Source organism: Anopheles merus, chromosome 3L, assembly GCF_017562075.2.
Source record: "Anopheles merus strain MAF chromosome 3L, AmerM5.1, whole genome shotgun sequence".
Classification (NCBI taxonomy): domain Eukaryota; kingdom Metazoa; phylum Arthropoda; class Insecta; order Diptera; family Culicidae; genus Anopheles; species Anopheles merus.
This window is the reverse complement of record NC_054085.1, coordinates 5,477,353-5,499,833: the sequence shown is the minus strand read 5'-3', so window position 1 is coordinate 5,499,833 and position 22,481 is coordinate 5,477,353. Positions and strand designations below refer to the sequence as shown.

The 22,481-nt window shown below is 43.4% G+C and overlaps 2 protein-coding genes across 16 annotated transcripts in view; one reads left to right on the top strand and one right to left on the bottom strand.

The window, feature by feature from the left end:
• Nucleotides 1-22,481, top strand: part of LOC121600617 (hemicentin-2-like) — a 220,148-nt gene that overhangs the window by 126,977 nt on the left and 70,690 nt on the right. The gene's annotated exons all lie outside the window — the stretch shown is intronic.
• On the bottom strand, nt 2,763-9,198 carry LOC121600616 (protein yellow-like). 9 transcript variants are annotated; one of them, XM_041929358.1, is made up of 3 exons: nt 8,889-9,198; nt 4,212-5,083; nt 2,763-4,134 (listed from the first exon to the last, which is right to left on the bottom strand). In XM_041929358.1, exons 2-3 carry the CDS (start codon nt 4,717-4,719, stop codon nt 3,050-3,052), a joined length of 1,593 nt encoding a protein of 530 aa, XP_041785292.1. In that variant the 5' UTR covers nt 4,720-5,083; nt 8,889-9,198; the 3' UTR covers nt 2,763-3,049. The 9 variants fall into 9 exon arrangements, with proteins under 9 accessions (XP_041785292.1, XP_041785290.1, XP_041785291.1 ...); XM_041929356.1 differs by having other exon boundaries at nt 8,930-9,198; XM_041929357.1 differs by having other exon boundaries at nt 8,949-9,198.

Sequence of the window (22,481 nt, the reverse complement as noted above, 5' to 3'; positions counted from 1 at the left end):
AATGTGTGTTTCTAGCGTAAGTGCATGCCTAAAAACGCCCAAAAGTAGGCAAAATAAAATTTTGATAAATTCTTCACATTAAGTCTCCTGAACTGTCTATCTACAATTAGCAACTCTTCTGAGAATGACCATGGCTCGAAACTCAAAATTTGCTCAATGCATAAGGGCGAGCCAAATCGTGTTGGCATCAACAAAAAACTTGAAGTAACACCCGAATTATGTTAAGAGTATGGGATCTTAGATATGTACTGCCATGACATTTAATGGATAAATTATTATCATATTAAAATAAATAAATAATTTTGTTGAGCTTAACTTAGTTTTAACATTCAAATATGAGGCTATTTTTCAACAAGATATATTATGAATTCAATGACTGGTTTACCCAATACTCAACATACGATTTACGACCAACTATATAATAATAAAATGTAATATTATCTGCGTAACATCATAACTATCATTAAAAAATTTCCAAATGAAAGTTTGATAATCAAAACACATAAAGGAAACCTAAGTGTTAAATCCGAAAAAAAAACATGTTCAATTGTTGTCTATTGAGATATATTTAACATATACAAATGTTGCCATAAAATGCACAACTACATTCATGGTCAACTTAGCTTCAACATTAGATACTATAATATTACAAACATTTAATGTGTAAGCTTGAGATACATTGATAAATTTCCCTCTTTCCCTTTTCCATTGATATTCCCTCAAAATATTTCTAAATTTTGAATTGTAGGTATCTATGATAAAATAATGTTGTTTCCTGTGTATACTTTTGGTAGCCTCCTATGTATTTAGTACAGAGTATCGAACAAGCATTTAAAAATAATATTTTTTCTTGGTTGATTACATTGAACAATTCGTATTACTTAGAAAAAAAGATTGTTTTAAAAATAGATTTAAGTTATGATTTATATTATATTGCTTTACTTAATTACATTTTCCCTGTCCTATGTTTCTTTCCCATTTCTTAAAAAAATGGATTCTTAAAAGTGATGTCTAACAAAGTGAGGATGCAAATCGTTCGGATTAAAAGATTCGAACTATCGAATGTGCACTGGAACATATTTAATACGGAGTGTTGGGTTAGTATGAATAAAACTGAATTTTAAGTTCATGTAAGGTAATGTTTAATGTAAACTATAGATTTACATAAAATATTAATATACGATATAGGAGTAGAATATGCGACTAATACGAACTCATCATTACAATGCACAAGAAATGTATGTTCAGATACTAAAGAAGGAAATAAAGAATAAAAAAAGAGAGAAACTTCTTGATTTTGCTATTAAATTAGTAACCATGTTTTGGCTACTGTATGCCAGAAGTAACTGAAAAGAAACGAAAAGCTGCACTTATTTCATCGGCATTGTGGAGCTTTGGTGCAAAGCAAACTTAAATTATGTTTATTCAAAACTAAATTCAAAGCTCCTTTTCTTTTACCGCACGATGGTACCACTATCATGCATTTTTCATTTTTTGCCAACCGCAACTTTTCATTGCAACGCGAACGAAAGAAAGCTGGTTCGTCATAAAATTGCTATCAGCTCACGTGTCTCTTCGCGCTGCCTATAATTTTCTGCCGCACTGCCGTCCCTAGAGAGCTGGCTTAACGAACGCCATTGCTGACGCAAAAATAAAAGAAGTAATGCCGAAAAGATTTTTCTACCGTAAAGCGCGCCTCGTATGCTTGTTTAATTCTGCATCATGGAAAGGAAAATAAATTTTTCAGCTTCGGCCCTACCCGATGAGGTTTTATTGTGCCTTTTGCTAGTCTCGGCATACTCGCCGGCCGCGCGCTTAGTTGATAATGATGGCAACGGATTTTGGGAGGCCGAAACGAGACCTAAGAGAGTCACAAATTTGCGCACTTTCAACTTACCAGAAAATGGAAGCTAAGAAAAAAATGAAAAGCTTTAGCTTCACTGTGCTTTACACCAAAACGGACTGGGACGTGTTGCTTGATGGAAAGGAATAAAAGAGATTCGAGTCGTGATGCCGATCCACAAAATCCTTCCAAAAGAGGTCCAACCTAGCAGCGGAGGGGAATGTTCTGACTCGTTGCTTCGGGATGGGAATTTATTTGCATTTATTTTAAAGCATTCGGAGATGTTTCGGAGCTTCAGAGAAGCAGCAGGCAGAGCCAAACTGCGTCTCCTGACAGGCGAGACGAGCATAAATCTTGATCAACGAGAAGAACCAGCAAAATCCTTTCGAAAACTCCACTCGAAAGACAAGATAATACCCCGCAATCAACAACAGCCACACCAGCAGCCGCAGCAACACCAGTTGAAGCGAAGACGTGCACACTCTTCCACTGCCAGGTGATTAATAATGTTGACGCAGCAATAGGAAATAATTTTGTGTGGTATCAATTCGTCGTTTTGGACTATATTACGCGCTTGGGAAAAGGGAGGATGACTTCTTTCTTGTTGAGAGGGTGTTCGCGCTCCCTAAACCCTAAGCTATCAGCGCGGCTGCTCCCGTTTCTGCGGGCGGCGTCAATTTGGCGCAGATCTTTATTAATTTTGCAACGGTTTCATATCTTTCCCGGAACGCAATCATAAAGTCATCATGAGCGAGGATGTCAGCTTATGAAACGGAGAGCGGCACATAAAGTTGCGACAATTGCGTGCGTTCGTGGAACTGTTGCGAAGAGCTGGCATCAATGTTTGATTCAAACGCCCCGTGGCGCCGATGTCACTCAGACATCCGACGAAATGGGTACAGGTGTCGTAAAAAATAACTTTATTTAAATAAAATCTTTATTTCCGAACGCATATTCTCGTTAAAAGTCAACATGAAATCAAAGAAACGACAGCGCCCCATACACGCTTGATCGCTTATTTACACTTAAGCTCGAACTATATACAAATACTGATACGGAAGTACTGGTAGCGGGGATCGGATGAGGTTGTGTAGGAAGGGAGGAAGGGGAAGGGGGGTATCTATTCCATATCTGGCCGTCTCGGGTTCGTCCTTGGCGGACAATGGTGATGATGTCAACAACGGTACGATATTCCTCAAACCATCCTCAAACAACGGCTCGCCGGCCAATCATGCTAGTCACGGCGCCCAGGACAAGGGCACCGATAAATCCAGCAAAGGAGGCCGCGTTTGTCGCCGCTCCGCTCGCACCAAGTATCCCGGCCGCGGCCAGCCTGCTCGACGCCGGTGTAGTTCCCTCGTACTGATAAACCAACCCATTGTCGGCGAACGGTTCACCGGACGCACCCGAGTACAGGAACTTGCCGTCACTGTTGAACAGGTTGTCCGGGGTGTAGACGTAGCTGAGGGCGCCCGTTTTCGCGCGCAGTATGCGGAAGTTCACCTCGAGCGGGTTGAGACGGCCAGCGACAAAGTTGTGCAGCCGGTTCACCACCACGTACAGGTAGCCCTCGTGGTCGATGCCCATGCTGTCCACCCACTGGATGTAGGTCGCATCCTTCGCAATGATCTGCTGGTTCTTCTCCGTGAACGGCTTGTAGCTGTCCCACTTGGCGACGGCATGCTCGCCGAGCAGACCGTAGTACAGCACGCCCTGGTTGTCCATAAACATGCCATCCGTTTGCGACTGCTTGCGACCGTAGTCGACGACCGCCTCGAGAATGTCACGCGGGGTCGCCCGAGCATTGAACTCTGGGTCGCGCAGTAGCGACGCGGGCAGCGAGTAGATGTGATAGCTGGACAGTGGGCTGTAGTACACGTTGCGCTCGTAGTTCTGACTGTTGATAAGCGTATCCGGCACCGGCTGGTCGGGCGAAAGATTTGGATTGTAGTACGGGCCCAGTGCGATACTGTCGATGTGGATCGAAAAGTTCAGATCCGTTCCGTTGACGGCAAATCGGACCGCGTTGCGGGCGGCGCGCATTGAGTTGTTTTCCCGGACCTTCCACGATCGGGTGAGGCGGCGCGAAAACACCACAATACCCGGATCAGCACCACTGTTGTCGGTGATGTACGCAAACCCACCGAATGCGTCATCGACAACGATCTTGTTGAGGTAGTTGTTGCCCGCCGGAACGACCGACTCCGGGAACTGGTAGCGCAGCATGACGGTACCATTCCGCTTGAGATCCAGCAGGATGATCTTCGGAGGACAAACGACATGATCTTTACCTGTGACGGGAGAGATGAAAACAATTTATAAGAGTTCTCGTTTTGGTTCGATATCGATCCAGTAGAGATCCACTCACCACGCGTCAACGTCTCGGTGCGTCCCGAATCGACGACCCACATGATGCCGTGCTTGTCCACGGCGACACCCTGAACGAACTGCAGCGCCGAACAGTTGCCCCGCTCGTTCATCTCCCACGATGGGAAGGGTACGATCTCCGGATCGGTGCGGCCATTGTTTTCCGGTCGCACCACGTACCCGAGAGTGGCCGGCACGCCCGGCAGCATCCGAGGAATGGTCAAATACAGTCGGTTCGCAAACGGCTTACAGTCGGAGATGATCACATTCTTGGGAATGTAGTGTCCACTGTACAGAGCCTGCGCACGTTCATCCTCATTGGTGAAGGCAAAATCGAGCACGTTCCATTCGTACACCACTCGGAACTGTTTTTCGCCGGGCGCGATCGGTACGGACGGTGTCGGTGGACTCAGGCTGTCGAGGGGCGGCGAACCGTCGTCGCTGCCTTGCTGCGCCAGTGCACATCCGACCACAAGGGCGAACGCAATCAGCTTGCGTCCCAGTGCCATGGTCACGAGGGGTTACGCCCGAAACGGTCACCGTTTTAAATCAATTAATTTGATGTCTCGCCGTAAATGATCGTAACGCTTCACTTTCAACGAGCCTGATGTGTAGGTGACGGTTATGTGTCACAGTGTTTCAGGCACCTTTTAAAACAGACAGAGTTGATATTGGTGACCTGGTTCTTCTTGCTACGAGCACCGGCCGGACACTGCTGTTGATTCGGGGCTAAAGTCGAACACGGAGCTAGCCGCCCATAATACAGACATACACAAATAGTAACACCTACACACACATACACAGCGTTATACACGAAAACGTACCGCAACTCGGCAAGCGCCAATTATCACTTCACTTGGGTCGTGTTTTGATCTGAAATGAAAGACGCAATGAGCGGTGGTGCTGTCGATATCACGAGTTGCTGCTCTGCGCTGTGGGTGGGAATGGGCCGGGAGGGGCAAACGGCAAACTTTAGGACAAGTGCTAGAGAAGCAGAAAAGAAGGTGTTAATTTAATTTGCAATAATTACGCGATCGTTTCACGAGCCTGCGATGACTTTCCGGGGCTCTGCGAGTGTGTGAAGACGCGCCACCACCACCAGCACCACCAGGATATGTGTGCCTTGGTACCACTTTTTCTCGCGCTTTTTGCCGCCATCGCAGCTCGGTAGTCATATGCGGCGCTCGAATCGTCGCCATCAGTCGATCAGCTGAGCGGAAGGTGCTGCAGTACGATTGGAGGTCATCCTAATGTAAATTGCAAGCGACCTTTACGCTTGTGCGCGACGGCTGGAAGGCAGTGCGGAACGGAGTGATAAACTTTCCCGCACGTGAAGACCGTGTCAGGCGAAAGAGTGTCAGGGGGAAAGTTTTTCCCCGCAATGAAGGTAGATTCTTGAAAAATTAATTAATATGCTACCAGGCTGCATACCACCGGTTCCGACACAGCGATGAACTCACGTGCACCCATGGGTATTCCCGCAAGGATGAAGGACTATGATTGGATAGGCTTCTCGTATACCTCCCGATGCTTTCTCGCTTTCTTCGCGCATCGATGTGGTACGCTTTTAAAACAATTTCCCTCAGACGGGCGGGAGCACGGAATAGCGGACTTCCGGCGGGCTGTAATTCATTCTATTTTATTACTTCCGCAACGATGGGAAGTAGTGGACGTGCAACGGCAACGATCGCTACGCTTGCTTCCGGTCGCGTGTTTCTCTACATCAGTTCCCGGGTGGAAAAGTTTCGCGCTCGCTTGCCCACGGGGCAAGCTTCAAAGCGCCGGGCGCATCATTGGGTTGAAGCTGTGTTGGAGGGTTTGTTGTTGTGCTGTGGTTTCTGTGCGGTGCAAATAATTGCCATTTTTCATTGCAATTATGCTTAATTTTAAAGCGGGAAATGGGCGGTTTTCCTTTACCATGTACGTTGAACTAAACATTGCTCATCGCCGGAGATGCACACTAGGAGGGTGTATGTAGTGAAGGGGTCTATGTGGAGTAGAATGATACTTTCCTTTTTTTTCTGACATCTATTAGTAGCTTCACTGATGCAGTAACAGTTTGTTTCGAACAACCTGATCATCGACAAAGACCAAAAAGAGTCATTCGTCAACAATTTTGGTGCGAGGTGTACTTGACTCGTGGTAACAAAAGTCAAGTTAGCGCAAAAAATCCTCTCCCACCGCACAACAAAGCCCCACCTTGTCCGACGCACCTCCGGCCCTGGCGCTGATAGGATAAATTCGGCCCGCTAGTTGAATAAATTTGAATAATTAAATTATGCCATTATTTGCATTCGGTGCATACCGCGTACCGTGGCCGTTTAACGGCGGTAAATAATTTAGTAATTGTCCGGAGCGCCCCGACAATGGTCCCGGGGATCGATGCGCGGTGGCAAAAATGCTGCAAAGCGTGTGCTCTCGATGTGTGACACACAAGCAGCGGAAGACTTGAATTTTCCTTTTGCTATTTTACAGTAAACTTTTGTTACGAGCGAGGAGTTGTTTGTTTTCGCACTTTGCGTATTTCTATTTTTAAAATCAAAAAGATAAACACGTGGTTTGTTATCAGACGCGCGACGGTCGCTTTAATATGCGATGCACGAAGCTGCTGACAGCACCGATGAAACTGAAACGATTTTGGTGCAAAATATTTTCTTCTACGTCTGCGTTCGGCGAACAAGGGGTTTCGATTAGCACTTCGAGCAGCTGTAAGCGGCTGTAACGCAACCCTACTTCGAACGGACGGCAAATGAACAAATAATTAATGAAACTGTTTACGAGCGATCGGCAGGATCGCTTTGGACTGCGTTGGTAACTGCGGATAAATGCTTGCATTAGCACACGCTGCTGCAGTTATTGAGCGGCGATGGCGGATTTAATTGTCCTTTGATTGATTGCTATTTGTTGAATCTTCCGAATGCAGCTGAATTTGACACGCTACAACATGCTGGGCAGCTTGGCAGTAGAGCATTGCAAAGCCCTGCTATAACTTTGCTCTTAAGCATGACATCAAAGTCAAGTGCATTCGGTACCATACTACAAGCTAATAATAGCCTACTCCCCTGCTATGATAGCATTCCAATACACCACATTATTAACGCCAGCTTCCCCCATCCATCTGCTGCTTACAATCTCATAAACCTGGGCCGCGCGAAACCCGGCCACCCATTACGGGGGCAATTATTTGCTTAAGCTCGGTGTCAATCTTTGCCTCCCTCGTCTTGAGCTCGGTGTGCCGTGCCGAACGTCAAACGCAATCACGCTGGCCGGCTCGTGTCACGCTGGCGGTGATTTGTTTTCGCCGTGATTGCGTTGATGTTGGCGACGAAATGTACCGAAAGGAGGGTCCCTTGTTATACCGTACGGCTGTGCCAGCTTACGCTTCACCGAGGCAGGAGAACCGTTTAACGAAGCAACAAACAATCATGATCGAAGATATCGTACAAGCTACCCTTTCTCCCATCCCGCTGTCCCCACGAACGAGTCCCGCCATCGTTTGCCTCAATGAGTCTGATTGATTGATCTCATCTCGTAATCATTAGGCGGCTCCTCCAACTCTTCTCCCGGGAGTTACAGAGTGGAGGGAGTGCAGGGCGCCCACTAGAGTCGCATACATTTGCGCACAATTAATTCACACGTCGATTGCAGGGTTCGATTTTCTCACCACGAGATCGAGTTTGCGAGTGGACAATTAATTCCTCCGTGATGCTCCACCCTCTGGGGGGAGGTAATCGTGGGAAACTCATGCTGCCATGCCGATCGTTGCCTTCCGAATGCAAATCTAATAACGTGCGGCATAACATCTGCACACTCCAGGGTGCACGGTAACTCACAAAGGTTTCAGCAGGGTTCCGAACGCAGCCGTAGGTGATGCTAGCTTCTCTGTGTCGTATTATTAACATGTCTGGTTGGATATCTTGTGCTCACAATATGGACACAAAGTTTCGTCGCTTTGCTTGCTTCCGAATGGTGAAACTCGCCTTGGCTCAATGTCACAGTGATAGCCTCTCCGTAAGGACAGGGTTTGTGCCCCAGACGGTACAGGAAATGGACAAATACACACACACCCATACGCTGGCCAGTCCAATGGTACCACACATCGTTTGTTAAAGGCCGCAGTTGTTTAGCACCACCAGAGCACCCGCATACATCACACGCTTCATGACACTTTCGAACACCGTCAAAGTGTGCCCCAAAAGGGCCAAAGATAGTCACACCAACACTTTCCTCCGTCGGATTTCCCCTCCTCCCACCTCCACGACTCTTATGTGAGTGTGTTTTTTTTATTATTATCGTCCATCGTCCGTCGCTTGCGCAAGTCTTTCATGTGTATGCTCGGGCACGCACAAACAGTCACATGGTCTGTATAAGCGGGGCTATATTTTTAATTTCTTCGCTTGAAACCATTTTCACTTGGAATTTTTAGCCCTCACTATCGACCTTCGAGTGAGGGTGTGTATTGCACGGCACAGTTCCGTCGACATTCCCTTCCGGAAGTTTGCTCGCAGACACCAACACGGAGCTAATATGCACACAGGCATCTCACTTAACTCACTTCCGAATGGCCGACTGGGAGCGGAGGGGGGCGGCTTTGCGGTTCAAACACTCAAAATAACCTCCAATTTGATATCACACGCGCAAAACAACTACAAAGCTAAAAGCAATAATTTAGACCGACTCGTCCGGTGTCCGATGGGACCGATCGTTATGATGGTTAACCTCGCCAATGGTAGCCAACCTGCGAAGAGGCCGGTGCGTGACACAATTTTTTAAATAACCAACTCAAAAAACGCACTCACACACTCACAGCACACCCTCGACAAATCGGTACCGGCACGGGGCCACGGGTGCTTGTTAGCGTTAGCGTGTTGCTGCAAGATCATCCGAACGACAACTGAGCGCCATTGCCGGATATCGAGGTGTAGATATACACTTCGACCGTGCTAGACGTTGCTTCCACCGGTGGATGCTCTCACTTCTTCCTTTGAAGAATCTCGCACATGTGAGCCGTGCTCGGATTGATCGCGCATAATTGACGGGCAAGCGTCGGCCCTTCGGCTGGCTCGTCTTTTTTGCACCGGTGGGAGAAGGAACGCGGGTTGGAATTGGGCGGGAGATGCGAAAAAAACAACATCCAAAAAAAGAGGGAAGCGGGGGGGGGGGGGTGAATTATTATGCGTCTTAATTGTTGCGTTTTTTCATTGCGGGGAAGGCATTTATAACCACTTGTTGGTCCGAGATTGTTTGATAGAATCGGAAAACGAATAAAGCGTGATCTGATAGGATTGAGTTTGACACGAAGCTGACAACACTATGGAAAACTACTCGAACAGAACTCCTCATGTGTTTTTGAAATACTTTATACCCATTACATCAGGTGGCATCATTCTGTGACAAATTTGACCGCACATGAGTAGGTGAGTTGTTTGTGTTCGCTATAGAGCTACAAAATAGCCATTCAAAGCCACAATGTAGAGCGCGGTTGGCTGCTTGCGGTTACCTTTTTGATGTTCAGCTCTACATCACCTAGTCGATCATAATGGTCCTACAAGAGCTAGTCGTACATTGTCCATCGACACCTAGACCGGCCACCAAAGTGGAAGTCTTCAAACGATTCGAGAGCTTCTTGGCTCGGTGTATTAATAGGCACAAGGAATCGTTTGATCTGCTGGCGAGAGCATTTTGTTCTGTTTGAAGCATTTTTTTGTTGTTTAATTTCACTTTTGCTATGCCTTTACCACTTTAATCAATCTTATTTTCAGTCATCTATATTCCGCTGTGTCGATTGGTGTAACGAAATCGAAATTACTTTGTTGTCAGTTTGATCGATTTTATGAACCTCTTTTTATGGCTTTATGACAGCATCGCTTCTACAAAGCTTGGTACCGGTAGACTCGGTAGACTATTGACTACTACCGTCTAAGTCCTCCACAGTCATTAGCGCTGTGTACGTGAGTGACGTTTATCGGTAAGTGAAATATTATCTCATATATGTGGGTCCATCCAGCACTCGAACGCATCCGACGTGTGCTCAGACTGCAGGGCTAACCAACAACCCCTTACTGTCTTACCTCTGAATCACTCAGAATCGCACCGTTCTACGTTATATAAGGCGGAAAACATTCCCACGATCATCCCGGACCCATGAGGTATACTACCTTACCAACGACCAACGACATGCATCGATTCGAATTATTACCTGAGTTACCTACACACACGCTGGATAGATTGTGGCACAGAAATAGTTTTTCATGACATGAATACTAAATCAGTGTAACTAATTGCAACTCGCACTCGCTCAGTGTGTTCGCATTAGGCGTCAACGTGAATCGACAACGCGTTGTATTGTAATTATAAACTACATTAGCTCCCATCAAGTGACGGTATCGTCAATGTGCAGGTGACGGTGACGGGACACGATTTGTTTACAATTAGGAATAGAAAGAGGGAGAGCGAGAAAGAGGGATACAGCCGGTAGGGGCGGAGGTTTTCGGAGGTTAAGCCGCGATGACTCGCATTCAGTCGCGGAAGCTGGAACGGATGGATAAAGGAAGGTGACTGGCTAGTATGGTATTCGCTTGCTTCGCTTCGGCGACGATAGGAGGAGGCCCATCAGATATGGACTGGCCGAATGCGACCCGATACGGTTTCGCTCCCCATATCGCTCGCCCGGTAACGTTTATCGTTTTGGCGCTGACAGGATACAAAGTTCCGAGAGTTAGTTTCAGTAATTATAGCCCCGGGAGTTTGGTGGAACGTCGTCATTCGTGGTGTGTGTAGCTGCCCACCGGTAACCGAACGCTCCTTGAATCCTCTTCCGGTAGCGGTGATACTTTTTAGCAATCTCGGATGGTATTGCGCACCAGGGGCTCTAAGTTGGTGGCACGGACAAATGACAACCCCTTCCCAGGCTTACTCGAGGCGAGCTGATTTGAATTTATTCTCTATCCGTTCTATCGGCTGCCCCCAGTTTGATGAGCCGTCCGACCATGACTCGACTAGCTGACCGCTCCCTCCTAGACTCGTCCTCCGTTGGGGGTCATTTCATACGCTTTAATAGGCAGCCACTTCATTTGCCTTTGATTTGCCCGGCCCCAGCCAGTGTGGGAATGGTTACGGTGGTCGTGTCGACACTCGGGTTGTAAAAAGGGCTACAGCAAGGGAGAGGAAGCACACATAAATGATAGCGTTTATTTTGATTGAAGAATAATTTATCAACAAAAAGAGAGTAGCTCGTAGGTGTGAAAGGTTCAACAAGCACAGGTTGATAGCACGTTACCAAAATGTGATTATAGTTAATTGGGTTCGTTTTGTTTTGTTCTGTTTGACGCTTCAACCAAACGCGTTCGGTTCGTTTTCATTATCTGTGGCGCACCATCAAATGCAAAACGGGTTGTTAGTGGGTTGTATTGGGGCAATAAAAAATGAACTCATTTTTCACTCGATGAGTAAGTTTTCCATCGCGTCAAACTGTCAGTTTGTTATGAGTAATCGTTTGAAAGGGTAAATATTGTGCGGTTGCAATTATTATTTTTTCTTTCTGCGTTGTTTATGGTTATATTTTGATGGTAATTATTGAAAATATTGGCTTTTATCAGGGATATTTGTTTTAATTTTTGTTAAATTAGGTTTAATGTGATGCATTTGAGAAAACTTTTCAATGTTTTATTTTTAATTTTTCTATTTCCAGTTATTTTGTTGACTGCTTGATGTTTCTGTTTGTATTTCTGGATATATTTGGATAAATCATAGTATTTATGAGATTCGAGTGTTTTCAATTTATATCAGTTTCAACTGTTTGTTTTATAGATGAATTGGATGATGTTTTGAATGATTTTTATTTAATTCAAAGGTTTGTAACTTTAATTTAACAGCATTGACATCGCTTTACTTCTAGGATGAGATGTTCTTTGTTCCAATTCTGTTATTCTTCGTATTTTCAAAGAACATGTTCATGTTCGACATTCCTGATTTTTAAAAAAAAGCTTGATTATGTTAATTTAGCATTTTTATACCTCATTTTGATTTAATTTAATTTTTTTTAGAGATAAATAAGTATTGCTTTATTTTGAATATTTCCAGTCATGTTTTACAAATTATACCTGTCTTAGCAGTGAGTTCATTAGTACTTTGTTCAAACAACAAATTAAGCTCCGTTATGTTTACTCCTAATGTCCCCCGCCAAAGCCTTACTTATCACGGAATCAACGGAAGTCGATCGGACTCACTACCTCTATCCTTGTTTGCATCCGGCCAACGTACGATCGTGTCGCCTTTCCACAGTATGTCCCCAATGGCAGTGTCAAGTTCAGGCTCGCCGTTGTGCGGCAAAGCTTCGCCAATCCAAATGCTTCCCATGCGTAGCGCCGATAAAGGACCGCATCGATCAACATTCTCATACGGTCAAATACAATGCGACCAGAGTGGGCCGTATGGTTTTGATCCGCTCGAGAGATGGATTTGGCCACTCACGCTTAAACTGGTTTTTATCGTGCGCGTCTCCAATGTCCATTGGCCATCCGCCCCGCCAAAGCGTGCGCTTGTGACGTCGAACGGAAGCGGTGCGTTCAGCAACGAAGGCATGAAAAGGCGCTCAGCCGGTGCGCGTGGATTAAGCGATCACGATCACACACTGGGGCTGATCACGACGATGATGACGATCGACCGAATGACCGACCTACGTAGCATCGGCCCGCCTGTTCACACTCCGTGCAGGCTCCGTTCCGCATCATTCGGCGGTTCGCGGCACACTCGGTGCCTCGAGTGCCCGTTTAATCCATCTCCATCACCCGGGCACCTTCGACGGTGATTTGCTCGAGTGGTTTGCTCAGTTGTTCACTTTATTTGTACTTCCTCTGGTGTTTGTTTGTTGGATGTTGGTTTTGTGTGTGTGTGTCTACGAGCCGCATTGCTTCACAAAACCGCGCAATGTTCTCGATGCTCATCGGGAACAGGTTCGAGTTCACCTTGCGATTCTCGCTGGTGCGTATTTATCGGTCACCGATTGTGGTTTGCAAATGGAATGTCGATGGTAACGTGTTTGACATTATTAAAATATTATTGGTCTATTGCTTAAGCTACAGAAACCATTTACGAAATGCTATTCTTTCATATGTAGGAATCATATCTGTTTCCAGGTCGACGATGATACGCTTAGCATCAACCTTCATATAAATAACGCAAACATAATATCTTAATTTTGATCATCATCAGGCAATTACCACCTGTCGGCAATGCCATCCATTTGCACGTCTTGTGTAATATTAGCATGGTTCTAAATATAAATTTCTAACTAACAATCTCATTAGCGTTTGCGAAACACGCCGGGACGGCGTGATTAATTCCGTGAAAACATACAATACTTGACAATCATGTTCGTCCCACTTATCAACAACTTTTTCGGGAAAATATGAAAAGTATCTATGACGGCATCTTTTCCTCTTAGCCAGTGGTATCTGATGCAGAAAAGTGGTGTCTCCAATAACCGTAATGGTGTTTTTAGCATTTCCCTGAAACATGTTGGGTCAAAAACTGGATGTAATGACTGCCATAATGATAAAATAATGAAAAGATTTTTTGTAGAGGAATTGAAATCATTTATAACTCTATGCAGCACAAAGTATATAAAAAAGCTATTGAATAACAAAAAATATACATGTTGGACACAGTTCTGTTCAGACACTGTCCTAACGTGTGAAATGGATAAACGGTACATTACACACAACTTATTGCTCCAATCATTATTGTTACTGCAAAGCCAGAACATTTATTCGTATTGATTTTTTTAGCAACAATATGAATGGATGCAATATCAAACAGTGCTCATTTTTGTGTCAGACAAACATCGATTGATTTTTGAATAATATGCAATTAAATTGTTTCTTTTTTACCCTTTTTGCATTTACACGAGTGTTTACACGATGCTGTACAATCAAAGAGATATCAGCAGCGTCATAAACATGACGTTAGTTTGTAAAGTGCAAATCCATAAGCAGGCCAGCCATAAAAACACCTAACAACCTGCCAACAACTTGCACTTTGTCAAATCACGCCCATACAATGAACGGACGCATAGTGTGCACTTTGCCGTCGTTGAATGTGTCAAAAGAACAAACGAAATCTTCATCTGTTGGATGTTGTGTTCGGTCTACGGAGGGTAGGAGAAGAAGCATGCTACAACTGTGTAGTCTGACATTTTATTCATTTTTAAGGCAAACCCTTTTTCCCGTTTTAATCTTCCAAGAAGGGATTATTACAAAACTGATTCATGGGAGAGGGATAGAGGGAAAGAAAGGATGAAGGGAAAAACGAAAAGCTTGAGAGTGCGTTTCACTTTTTTGGGTTGAATTTTCTGCAAGCTATCAACAACTGTCCCCACCATCGTTCGTTCATTTTTTTTTTCATCACGGTATGCCTGATGTCAAAAGGCACAGATGTTGGATGCTGCACTTGGGAGACAAAAAAGAAGCAAGCAAGCATCAATTGTATCGTAATTAATTATGCTTGAGCTATGTTCGTGTTGACTCTTTTCTCTTTTTTTCTGTTCTTCGCATGTTGCCGTGTCATGTTTTTGGCCTTGTTTGGGGATGTTTTCTTTGGGATCGGGCTAGGCTAAAATTATAAAAAAGCAGATGCATCCGGATGTTGATGGTTATTTGTTGAATCATTACGCTAGAGTTTTTGCTAAGGTTGGATGTTTCATGTATTTTTGTCGTTTGACACGATTGGTAAGAATGGAATGTTTTCCGGTTGATAATGTAGGACATTTTTTGTTGTTGTAGATCTACAGATTCAGCAGCTATCTTTCGAGGTAAGCTGTTGACCATGGTATATGATAAATGAATTTTGTAATTACCATGACTCGCTGTGAACAAGAATGAATGAAACGTAATGCATAATATGTATCTACGGTGCTACATTTTTAATAGAATGATAATAAACGATTCGTTAAATATTTATTGTGTTTGTTTTCAAAACAAAACAAAAAACATACAATAAAGGTTTTTGTTTTATTTTATTCAATGAAAGTGAAATTTCTATACGATAATAAAAAAAACGCTAAACACACAAACAGTAGTTTCGCCACTGACCGCCATAAAAAATAGGGTGTCCAATTTCTTGTTCCGAATGTGCCACATCGATCACCTCACATGTGTGCCCTTCCAACGTATTACTTTACCCATTTATTGCCTTCCCGAGCCACAGCAACACCGACATGAACTGACAAGGTAGTTAGTTTTGGGGTGAAAGTGTTAAAAAGCTAAACCCGTGAACCTTTCGTGTGCAGTGTGATGAATTTTCTCTCAATTTATACCGCCGGATCATAAACAGAAAGGTTCATCAAAAGCGCACCAGACGAGAGTGAGAGTCGGTCTGAAAGGTAGATAAGAAACATCTCAGCAATATTAACCTGTGGCCCCCAAAACTACGGAACAAATGGTAGTCTTTTTGTGTATATGTGTGTGGGTTGTTTTTTGCGTTTAGGTGGACAAATCCGGGATTGAGAAGGTGATGGTGACCGGTGTAAGACGGTTGTGTGATGAGCTTTGACAAACCATTGTTCAGAAGACAGAAGCGATTACGTAAATGCAACGCGCTCTGTGTGTGCCTTTACGCTGCGACGAACATGTGCAGGGACATCTTACACTGTTTGCTGCCGGACACCTTAAGGGATGCGGCCAGCGGCGGTTGAAGGCTACGCACGATCGAACCCGGGCTATCTGCATATACTCACTACGTGTCTCTTTGATAATTAAGTAAGATAACTCTTCTGGGACGCAACGGCCGGGCTGCAAGTAGAATTTTAATACTGCACTCTGTGGGTTTGTTTGACTGTGCGATTCGATGTTGAAGGTATCGTGGTGTACAATGGTGGATAGCATTGCTCGCGAAGGTGGACGGTGAACTGCGCGTCTGGTCGCACAAACGCCTACCGACTTGATCTTTTGCCGTCCGTTCTGGCACGTGGATATATTTTTACGAGTTATTGTTACAGCTTTGCATATTCATTGTGCGACCGGTAACTAGTACCATCAGCGTGATGCGGAGTAGCTGGTTATGTTTGTGGACAAGTAAATAAACATGATTCTTCGTAAATAGAAAATGAGTCAAGGTCAATCGCTTACTTCCGTGCTTCACGTTCAAGTCAACAGTAAAATTTATTCCTTGACAGTTTCATGACAGTGATTTCACCGGTAAAATTACTAGCGGAAGGAATACTTTTATAGTCCAATGAACAGCAAGAGTTGGAAGAAAGTTCAAATGCAACTTGAAAACTTCTGCGATGTCTTGTGAATAGACGCTCCGATTAAGTGTACGAACTAGTAAAAGTGTTACTATTTAGAAAGATAGGTATGGAATTTAATCAATAAGTTTTTTGTGCGGAATGTATTCTTTGAATCAACTATTTTGATGCTACCAAGTTCTTGCTAAAAGCAATAGATGAAAGATGGTACGGAATTTGTAAGAAATAATTTATTTTGTTAAGGACCTGTGAACTTTAGACACTGAATTCAATTTTAACCATCATCTGCAATCATTTGGAGTCAAACTTGCAACTATGTACCATATGGTAGATACATTAAATATATTTGAAATCTTTAACGATGAAACTAAGGGATTGAAATAGGCTAGTATTCAGCGAAACTTTCAAATCGATATTTCAACTCAAACAACCGAGACAGTGCAATAACCATTTGCAATCGATCACAAGTTCAATTAACTGACCCGATTCCTGCAAAATCGATCGCACTCTGCACACATACGCAGAGCGCACACAAGGAATCAATCATTTGCCAATTTCCATCCCCAATTTCAAACAGCCTGGTTGAAGGGAATGGCATATGCATGTCTAATACATTATTCAATCAGTTCAATGTTCGGCAGACGGCAGACGCTTGTCATGTAAATCTGTTTCCCGATCGGAATATCCTGTTTGCCGTCGGTAAACAGACGCCCGGTATTAGAGACGCCCGGTTTACTAGAGAAGCCCACATAGAGCATCGGATATATTGTCTTCAGAGTGTTGTGTTGTAAGAAACGCATACAATGAAAATCAGTACCGTCCGCACGGTAAAGTTCGAAATGTTCATGAAATAGGTTCAAATAGGAACACTCGTCACTGGCATAAAACAAACTCGTTCAAATGAAGCATGAAATGAACAATCATTTATCACGCAACGTTGTGTTTCTATCGTTGTTTTTTTGTTATTGAAAGCAATTGTTGTTGCCGAAACAAAGAAGCGAGAATATAACGAGCGCATTGCACCGAGATATTGATTGGATATTGATAGTCCGAACGTATAAAGCAGAGGGTCTCGTTTTATTGTTGGAGTGAAACGGAAAAAAATGAAAACAGACAAAGGGAAGATAAAATATTAAATTGATCATATGAGCAAATTGAAGATTGATTGTTGCGAAACAATTGAACGGTGAAATGTGCGCTTAAAATGCAATCCTCAGCACCATTAACTGCTGGCTGACCCGCGTTCAATCGTAACGTGTGCTTTTACATGAAAATGCTCTTTTGCAAAATACCAACAATAAACAGGGACCGTTTTTTAGCACTCCTTCGTTACCGCCTTGCCGCTTTACTTCACAAACACGTGTGAGCTGAACTGGAAGGATGGAAGAAAGAATAATTTTTAAAAGCTCATCTCCCCGCTCAAAGGAGTTATGTGGCGAATTTCGAAAAGAAAAAGAAATCTATATGTATTGCTACAATCATGGTAAAAAGCAAACAATTCCTCTATTTTGTTGTCTGCAGGCAGAGGGAAAATCTGCTGTCGAAAGCACTTGAACCGTGCGATCGTAAAGATTTCGTCTGCGTGAAACTGCGCCATAAAACCGGGCCACGTACTATTTACATTCAAATTTATTAGCCAAAAGCGAAGTGATTTGAGAGCAGGCACGTGATGGTGGAGTGTGGAGGGTGTGTTTCGGGGACGAGGGGAACCGACCCGATGACATGTCTCCGTCGTGGCGTAGGCCAACAGCAGAGCACGTCGTCTGGGAGGAAATAATGTGTCCTTATCGATAAGAAACCGGAAACGAACGGAAAAGTGTGACCGTGTTGCCATCGTCTCTGTGAAATCGGAATCTTTTTTCGACCGGGAAGGCGGCTAGGAAGAGGGTGTTTAAGCGTTGGCGTTTGTATTTGTGCTCAGCAACGGTTATAACCCTCAATTAGAAATTTGATTGGCCGTTTCAGCTTTACGGGAGCAAAAGGCGCACCCCATTAGGTTAAGTGTTGGAACCATTTCCAACGGGAAGGAATCGATAGGAGGAAGAGGAAGAGTAATGTTTGTAGGACGTAGGTAGGTACTGGGGACCCTGGTACACTTCCGCAAGCTGTGCGGATTCAAGCGATTAAGTTTAAGTGGTGTTATTCTATAACTATTATCATGATTGTCGTACGGTCACCTAAACATAAATTCCCACACTCACATACGAGGACCGCACGCATTCCGCAGTTTTCAATACCGTTTCGCTTGGTTGAGAGCCGAAACTGCTTGTCGTCTTCGTGCCCGTTTTTCCTGGCAGGGGTGTATTGCTCCAGAATGGTATTGCGGCCAGGAAGCTCTTTGGGGGCTCATTTATTTTAAGGATACCACCACCAGTACAGAACCCGATGACAGCCACCATTTCCCGCCAGTGTGTGGAGTTAGTCGGGTGTGAGCTTTTTCCTCGAGAAAAGCTACGTTTAGCTCTCTTTGTATGTATCTCTCTTGCTCTTTCCCACTCATTGTTGTTTTCATTGAAAATTATAAAAATGTTGACTGCATTTACGTGATTCGAGTGCAAAATGGGCGCTTAAATTGGCTTCTTTCATGGGAAAGATCGGTTGTTGAGACAAGGAAGCCAAATGTCGCAGCCCGTCTAGGCGGTAATGCTGTTTTATTTGCTTTGCTTTGCCAAAGAGAGAACACTTCCGAGGAAGAGGAAATGGCTCTAAAATATCGTTAACCGTCGCATGCATGTCAAAGGAGTAGCGGAGGTAAAGATGATAGTAGCATTGCAGCTTTTTTTCTGCGCACATCACTGCTTTGTACGGATTCTGTTTTGATCGGTATGGTTTTAGCTATTGTATGTTTTGCATGTCATGTGCATATAAATCATAAAAATAGTTTGTTTTTAGCATGAAGCACAGTTATTGGCTTTAAGGTGAGTGCTTTGTAAATCTGTTTCAGGAGTTCTTTGTTATGGCAGCACTCACTTTATTTTTAGGTTTAGTTGAAAAAAAGATTCAAAACAATAGAATTCATAGGCTAGTGGTCTCATAGAATCAGGAAAAGTCATTTATTTATTTATTTTTGTTTCTCTCTCCTTTGATTTACTAACTAATCAACAAGCTTTTTAGATTCAAATCATTACATTTCGAATGTGTTTTAATAAAGTATAGAAGAATGTTGAACCTTTTTATTAATTTAAACACTTAGGTTTTCATTATTGTGATTGAGTAAAGGTTCAATGAAGTCTTTCTATAAAAACGACTTAGCAAAATTATCACTGAAATGTGTTTGTCAATTCATTTTTCCAGGTCAGGTAAATTAGAAAAGGGCCACCTGCTTGTTGAAAAACTCTTAATTTCCAATGAGATTTGAGCCACGTAACCGGATAGTCAGTCATTGCTACGGGGTGACGGTCCAATCCGGGTTTGAACCCACTACGGGCGTGTTATTGAGTCGTTCGAGTTGACGACTGTAACACGGTACCGCCCCCAATAAGTTACATTGTGCATTTAATGATTATGACAATATATTCAAGCTACATTTTATATTACTAGACACACACATGCACAATTGTTGGTCATTTATATAATCGTATTTTAGATTATGTCATATATTGCGATATGTTGCCTTCTTCACTTACACACACTCCTGTCCATACAAAGGCTTTAATACGTAATCACTTTACACACCATGGCTGGTACAGTGGCTTTTAGAAAACGGGAAGAAGGCGTGGACGCGTGTTGAACGCCACCGCATGTATGGGCCGAGAATTAATATCATCATCATCATCAGCCGTACGACTTGCAAGAAACGGACAAGACACTTTGCCTTCTTCGGTGGATGACGGCACAGAGGCAGCGAAGGCCTAGCGGTGTCCATCTGTTTTGGTCAAGGTTAAGCTGACCGTTGTGAATTATGAATTCCACTGTCGCCTTACCATGCATTGTTAATGGAGTTGAGTGAGTGTCGTAGTGGATCGTTTCTCTTCCTAAAGTGTTTGAGAGTTTGTTGAAATACAGTATACTAGAATTGTGGCTTAGTAGGTATGTGCGCTTATATGATGGTATTCGATTGGTATGCACCTTTTTGGTGGTAGCTATTTTCTTCATGTTGATCGTTATTTGTTAAATTACTAGCGGTAAAATATTCAATCGAAAAAATTTGCATTATAGTAAATTGTAACTTTACAGTCAAAGCTTCGTCGACAGTTTTTCAAAATCGGTTCTAATTTTATCCAGCATTCGAAAGCATTTTTCACGTCACGACTGCTTTGCAAAAGTTATTTGACACTTACCGTCATAAACAGCGATTATCGTTTAAGCACTCTCTAGAAAGTTGCAGCGAAAAGCTTTCACGCTAGTGTCAACTTTACTAATCACGCCACAGTACGTATGAACGTAGAAGCGATCACGGTTTGTACAGGTTCAAAGGCCACTCAAATCAACTTTACCGGCATGGTTAGTGATGCTTTCGGTCGGAAAAACGCTGTCAAAGTTTTCACCACTAAATGCATACACAGAAACACACGGTCGCTCAGCTAGACTCACATAAACCCAAGCGGCTACAAGGCGTGTGTCACGCTTTAACCTTAAGCAAACCGAGCTGATTTACTCAACCGGCGGACGGATCTGGGCATGTGTGTGAAAGTGTGTTTTTGGCAGAACTGGCGGAATCAGTAAGCATGGTTTTTCGCATGTGTCCATGTAGTGACACGGTACCACATGGAATCACGAACGACGAGTTGCCAGCAATGTTAAATGTATTACAAGACTAATTCTCTGTCACCCAATGTCAGCTAGGTAAGGTTAGTTGTCGCCATAAAAGTAAGTCTCGTGGTTTGGTGTTCTTTGCACAAGAATATTTCAAATGTGGAGAGCATTAAAGCACCTTTTTTTTAATATTTAATCTTTTTTAAGGGTTTACAATGGCAACATTCCAATATTTTTGATAGAAAATCGATGTAGAAGTATTTGTTTTGCAGTCCTTTTGTTAAAACGTGCTTGTTGAGATGGAACCAATTCCAACATTGACCTTGCTCTTAACATATGAGCCCACGGGTAAATAAACAGATGGACATGCATAACGCAATGATTGAACTTTCCCCAAGCATATCGATGCCGAGGCAGTCTTCGTCATCCGTGGAAATGTCAAGACAAATTGAACCATCGAATAGAATCGATTCCTACTTGGATGCACTCGAACGGTTTTAGGTAAACAAACATACAGACACACTTACTGTCAACTATGTCGAAGGATTCCAAGAAATGGTGAAATTGATCCCAAAGATTTTCAATGATGTGAAGAGTAAGTGAAAATTATACGGTATTCCCATTAGGCGGGAGTTTTCATATCAATTTTCCACGCAGCATGGTACATGGATCCGAATTTCTCTTAGGTTTTTCAGGTTTAGAGTCGGTGGATTAATATCTCATGAAATATATCTGTGACAACAGATGACAAGGGAATCGTTTTCAATAAAATAAAAAAACACGCTCTAGTCGCTCATTACAGATTACTGTTCATTTACAAACATTATGTAAAATATCAGTATCGTTATTTCTTTACAGATAATAGACAAATAATAGACACACAAAGTTTGGCTGATAAACAATCAACCGCAACACCTAACCAAATACAATAACATCACAACTGTCACCACCGTTCGTACTCAAATTAGATTAACACGTGCCGGTGTCGTGTACTTCCTCCTTTTCCAATTTTCACATCTCAGCCTTGTAGTTTATTGTTTTATGTTACTGATTGATCGATAAACGTCCTAACAGTAGCTAACAAATCGTTGATTGGTTCATTACTCGACTGCTTTGGCCGGCCAAAAAGCTGACTTGAAAAAGAAAACCGGATACAAGCAATAGAGTAGAAGCAAGCGATAACAACGAAAAAATAAAGACAAGAAAACTAAATTACTGGAGAACCCACGGACAAACCCTGCTGCAACTAGGCAGGAGGTTTTGTGAAGGGAAAAGTTTTTCTATCAACGCTCCCGGTTTCAGTATTGAATTGGTCGACATGGATAAAAGCGG

What these genes read in the sequence shown, in the direction of transcription:
- LOC121600616 (XM_041929358.1), bottom strand. Translation starts at nt 4,719, where the DNA reads ATGGCACTGGGACGCAAGCTGATTGCGTTCGCCCTTGTGGTCGGATGT. An exon ending in CACCGAGACGTTGACGCGTG is followed by an intron (nt 4,135 to 4,211) that starts GTGAGTGGATCT and finishes CTCCCGTCACAG; the next exon opens with GTAAAGATCATGTCGTTTGT.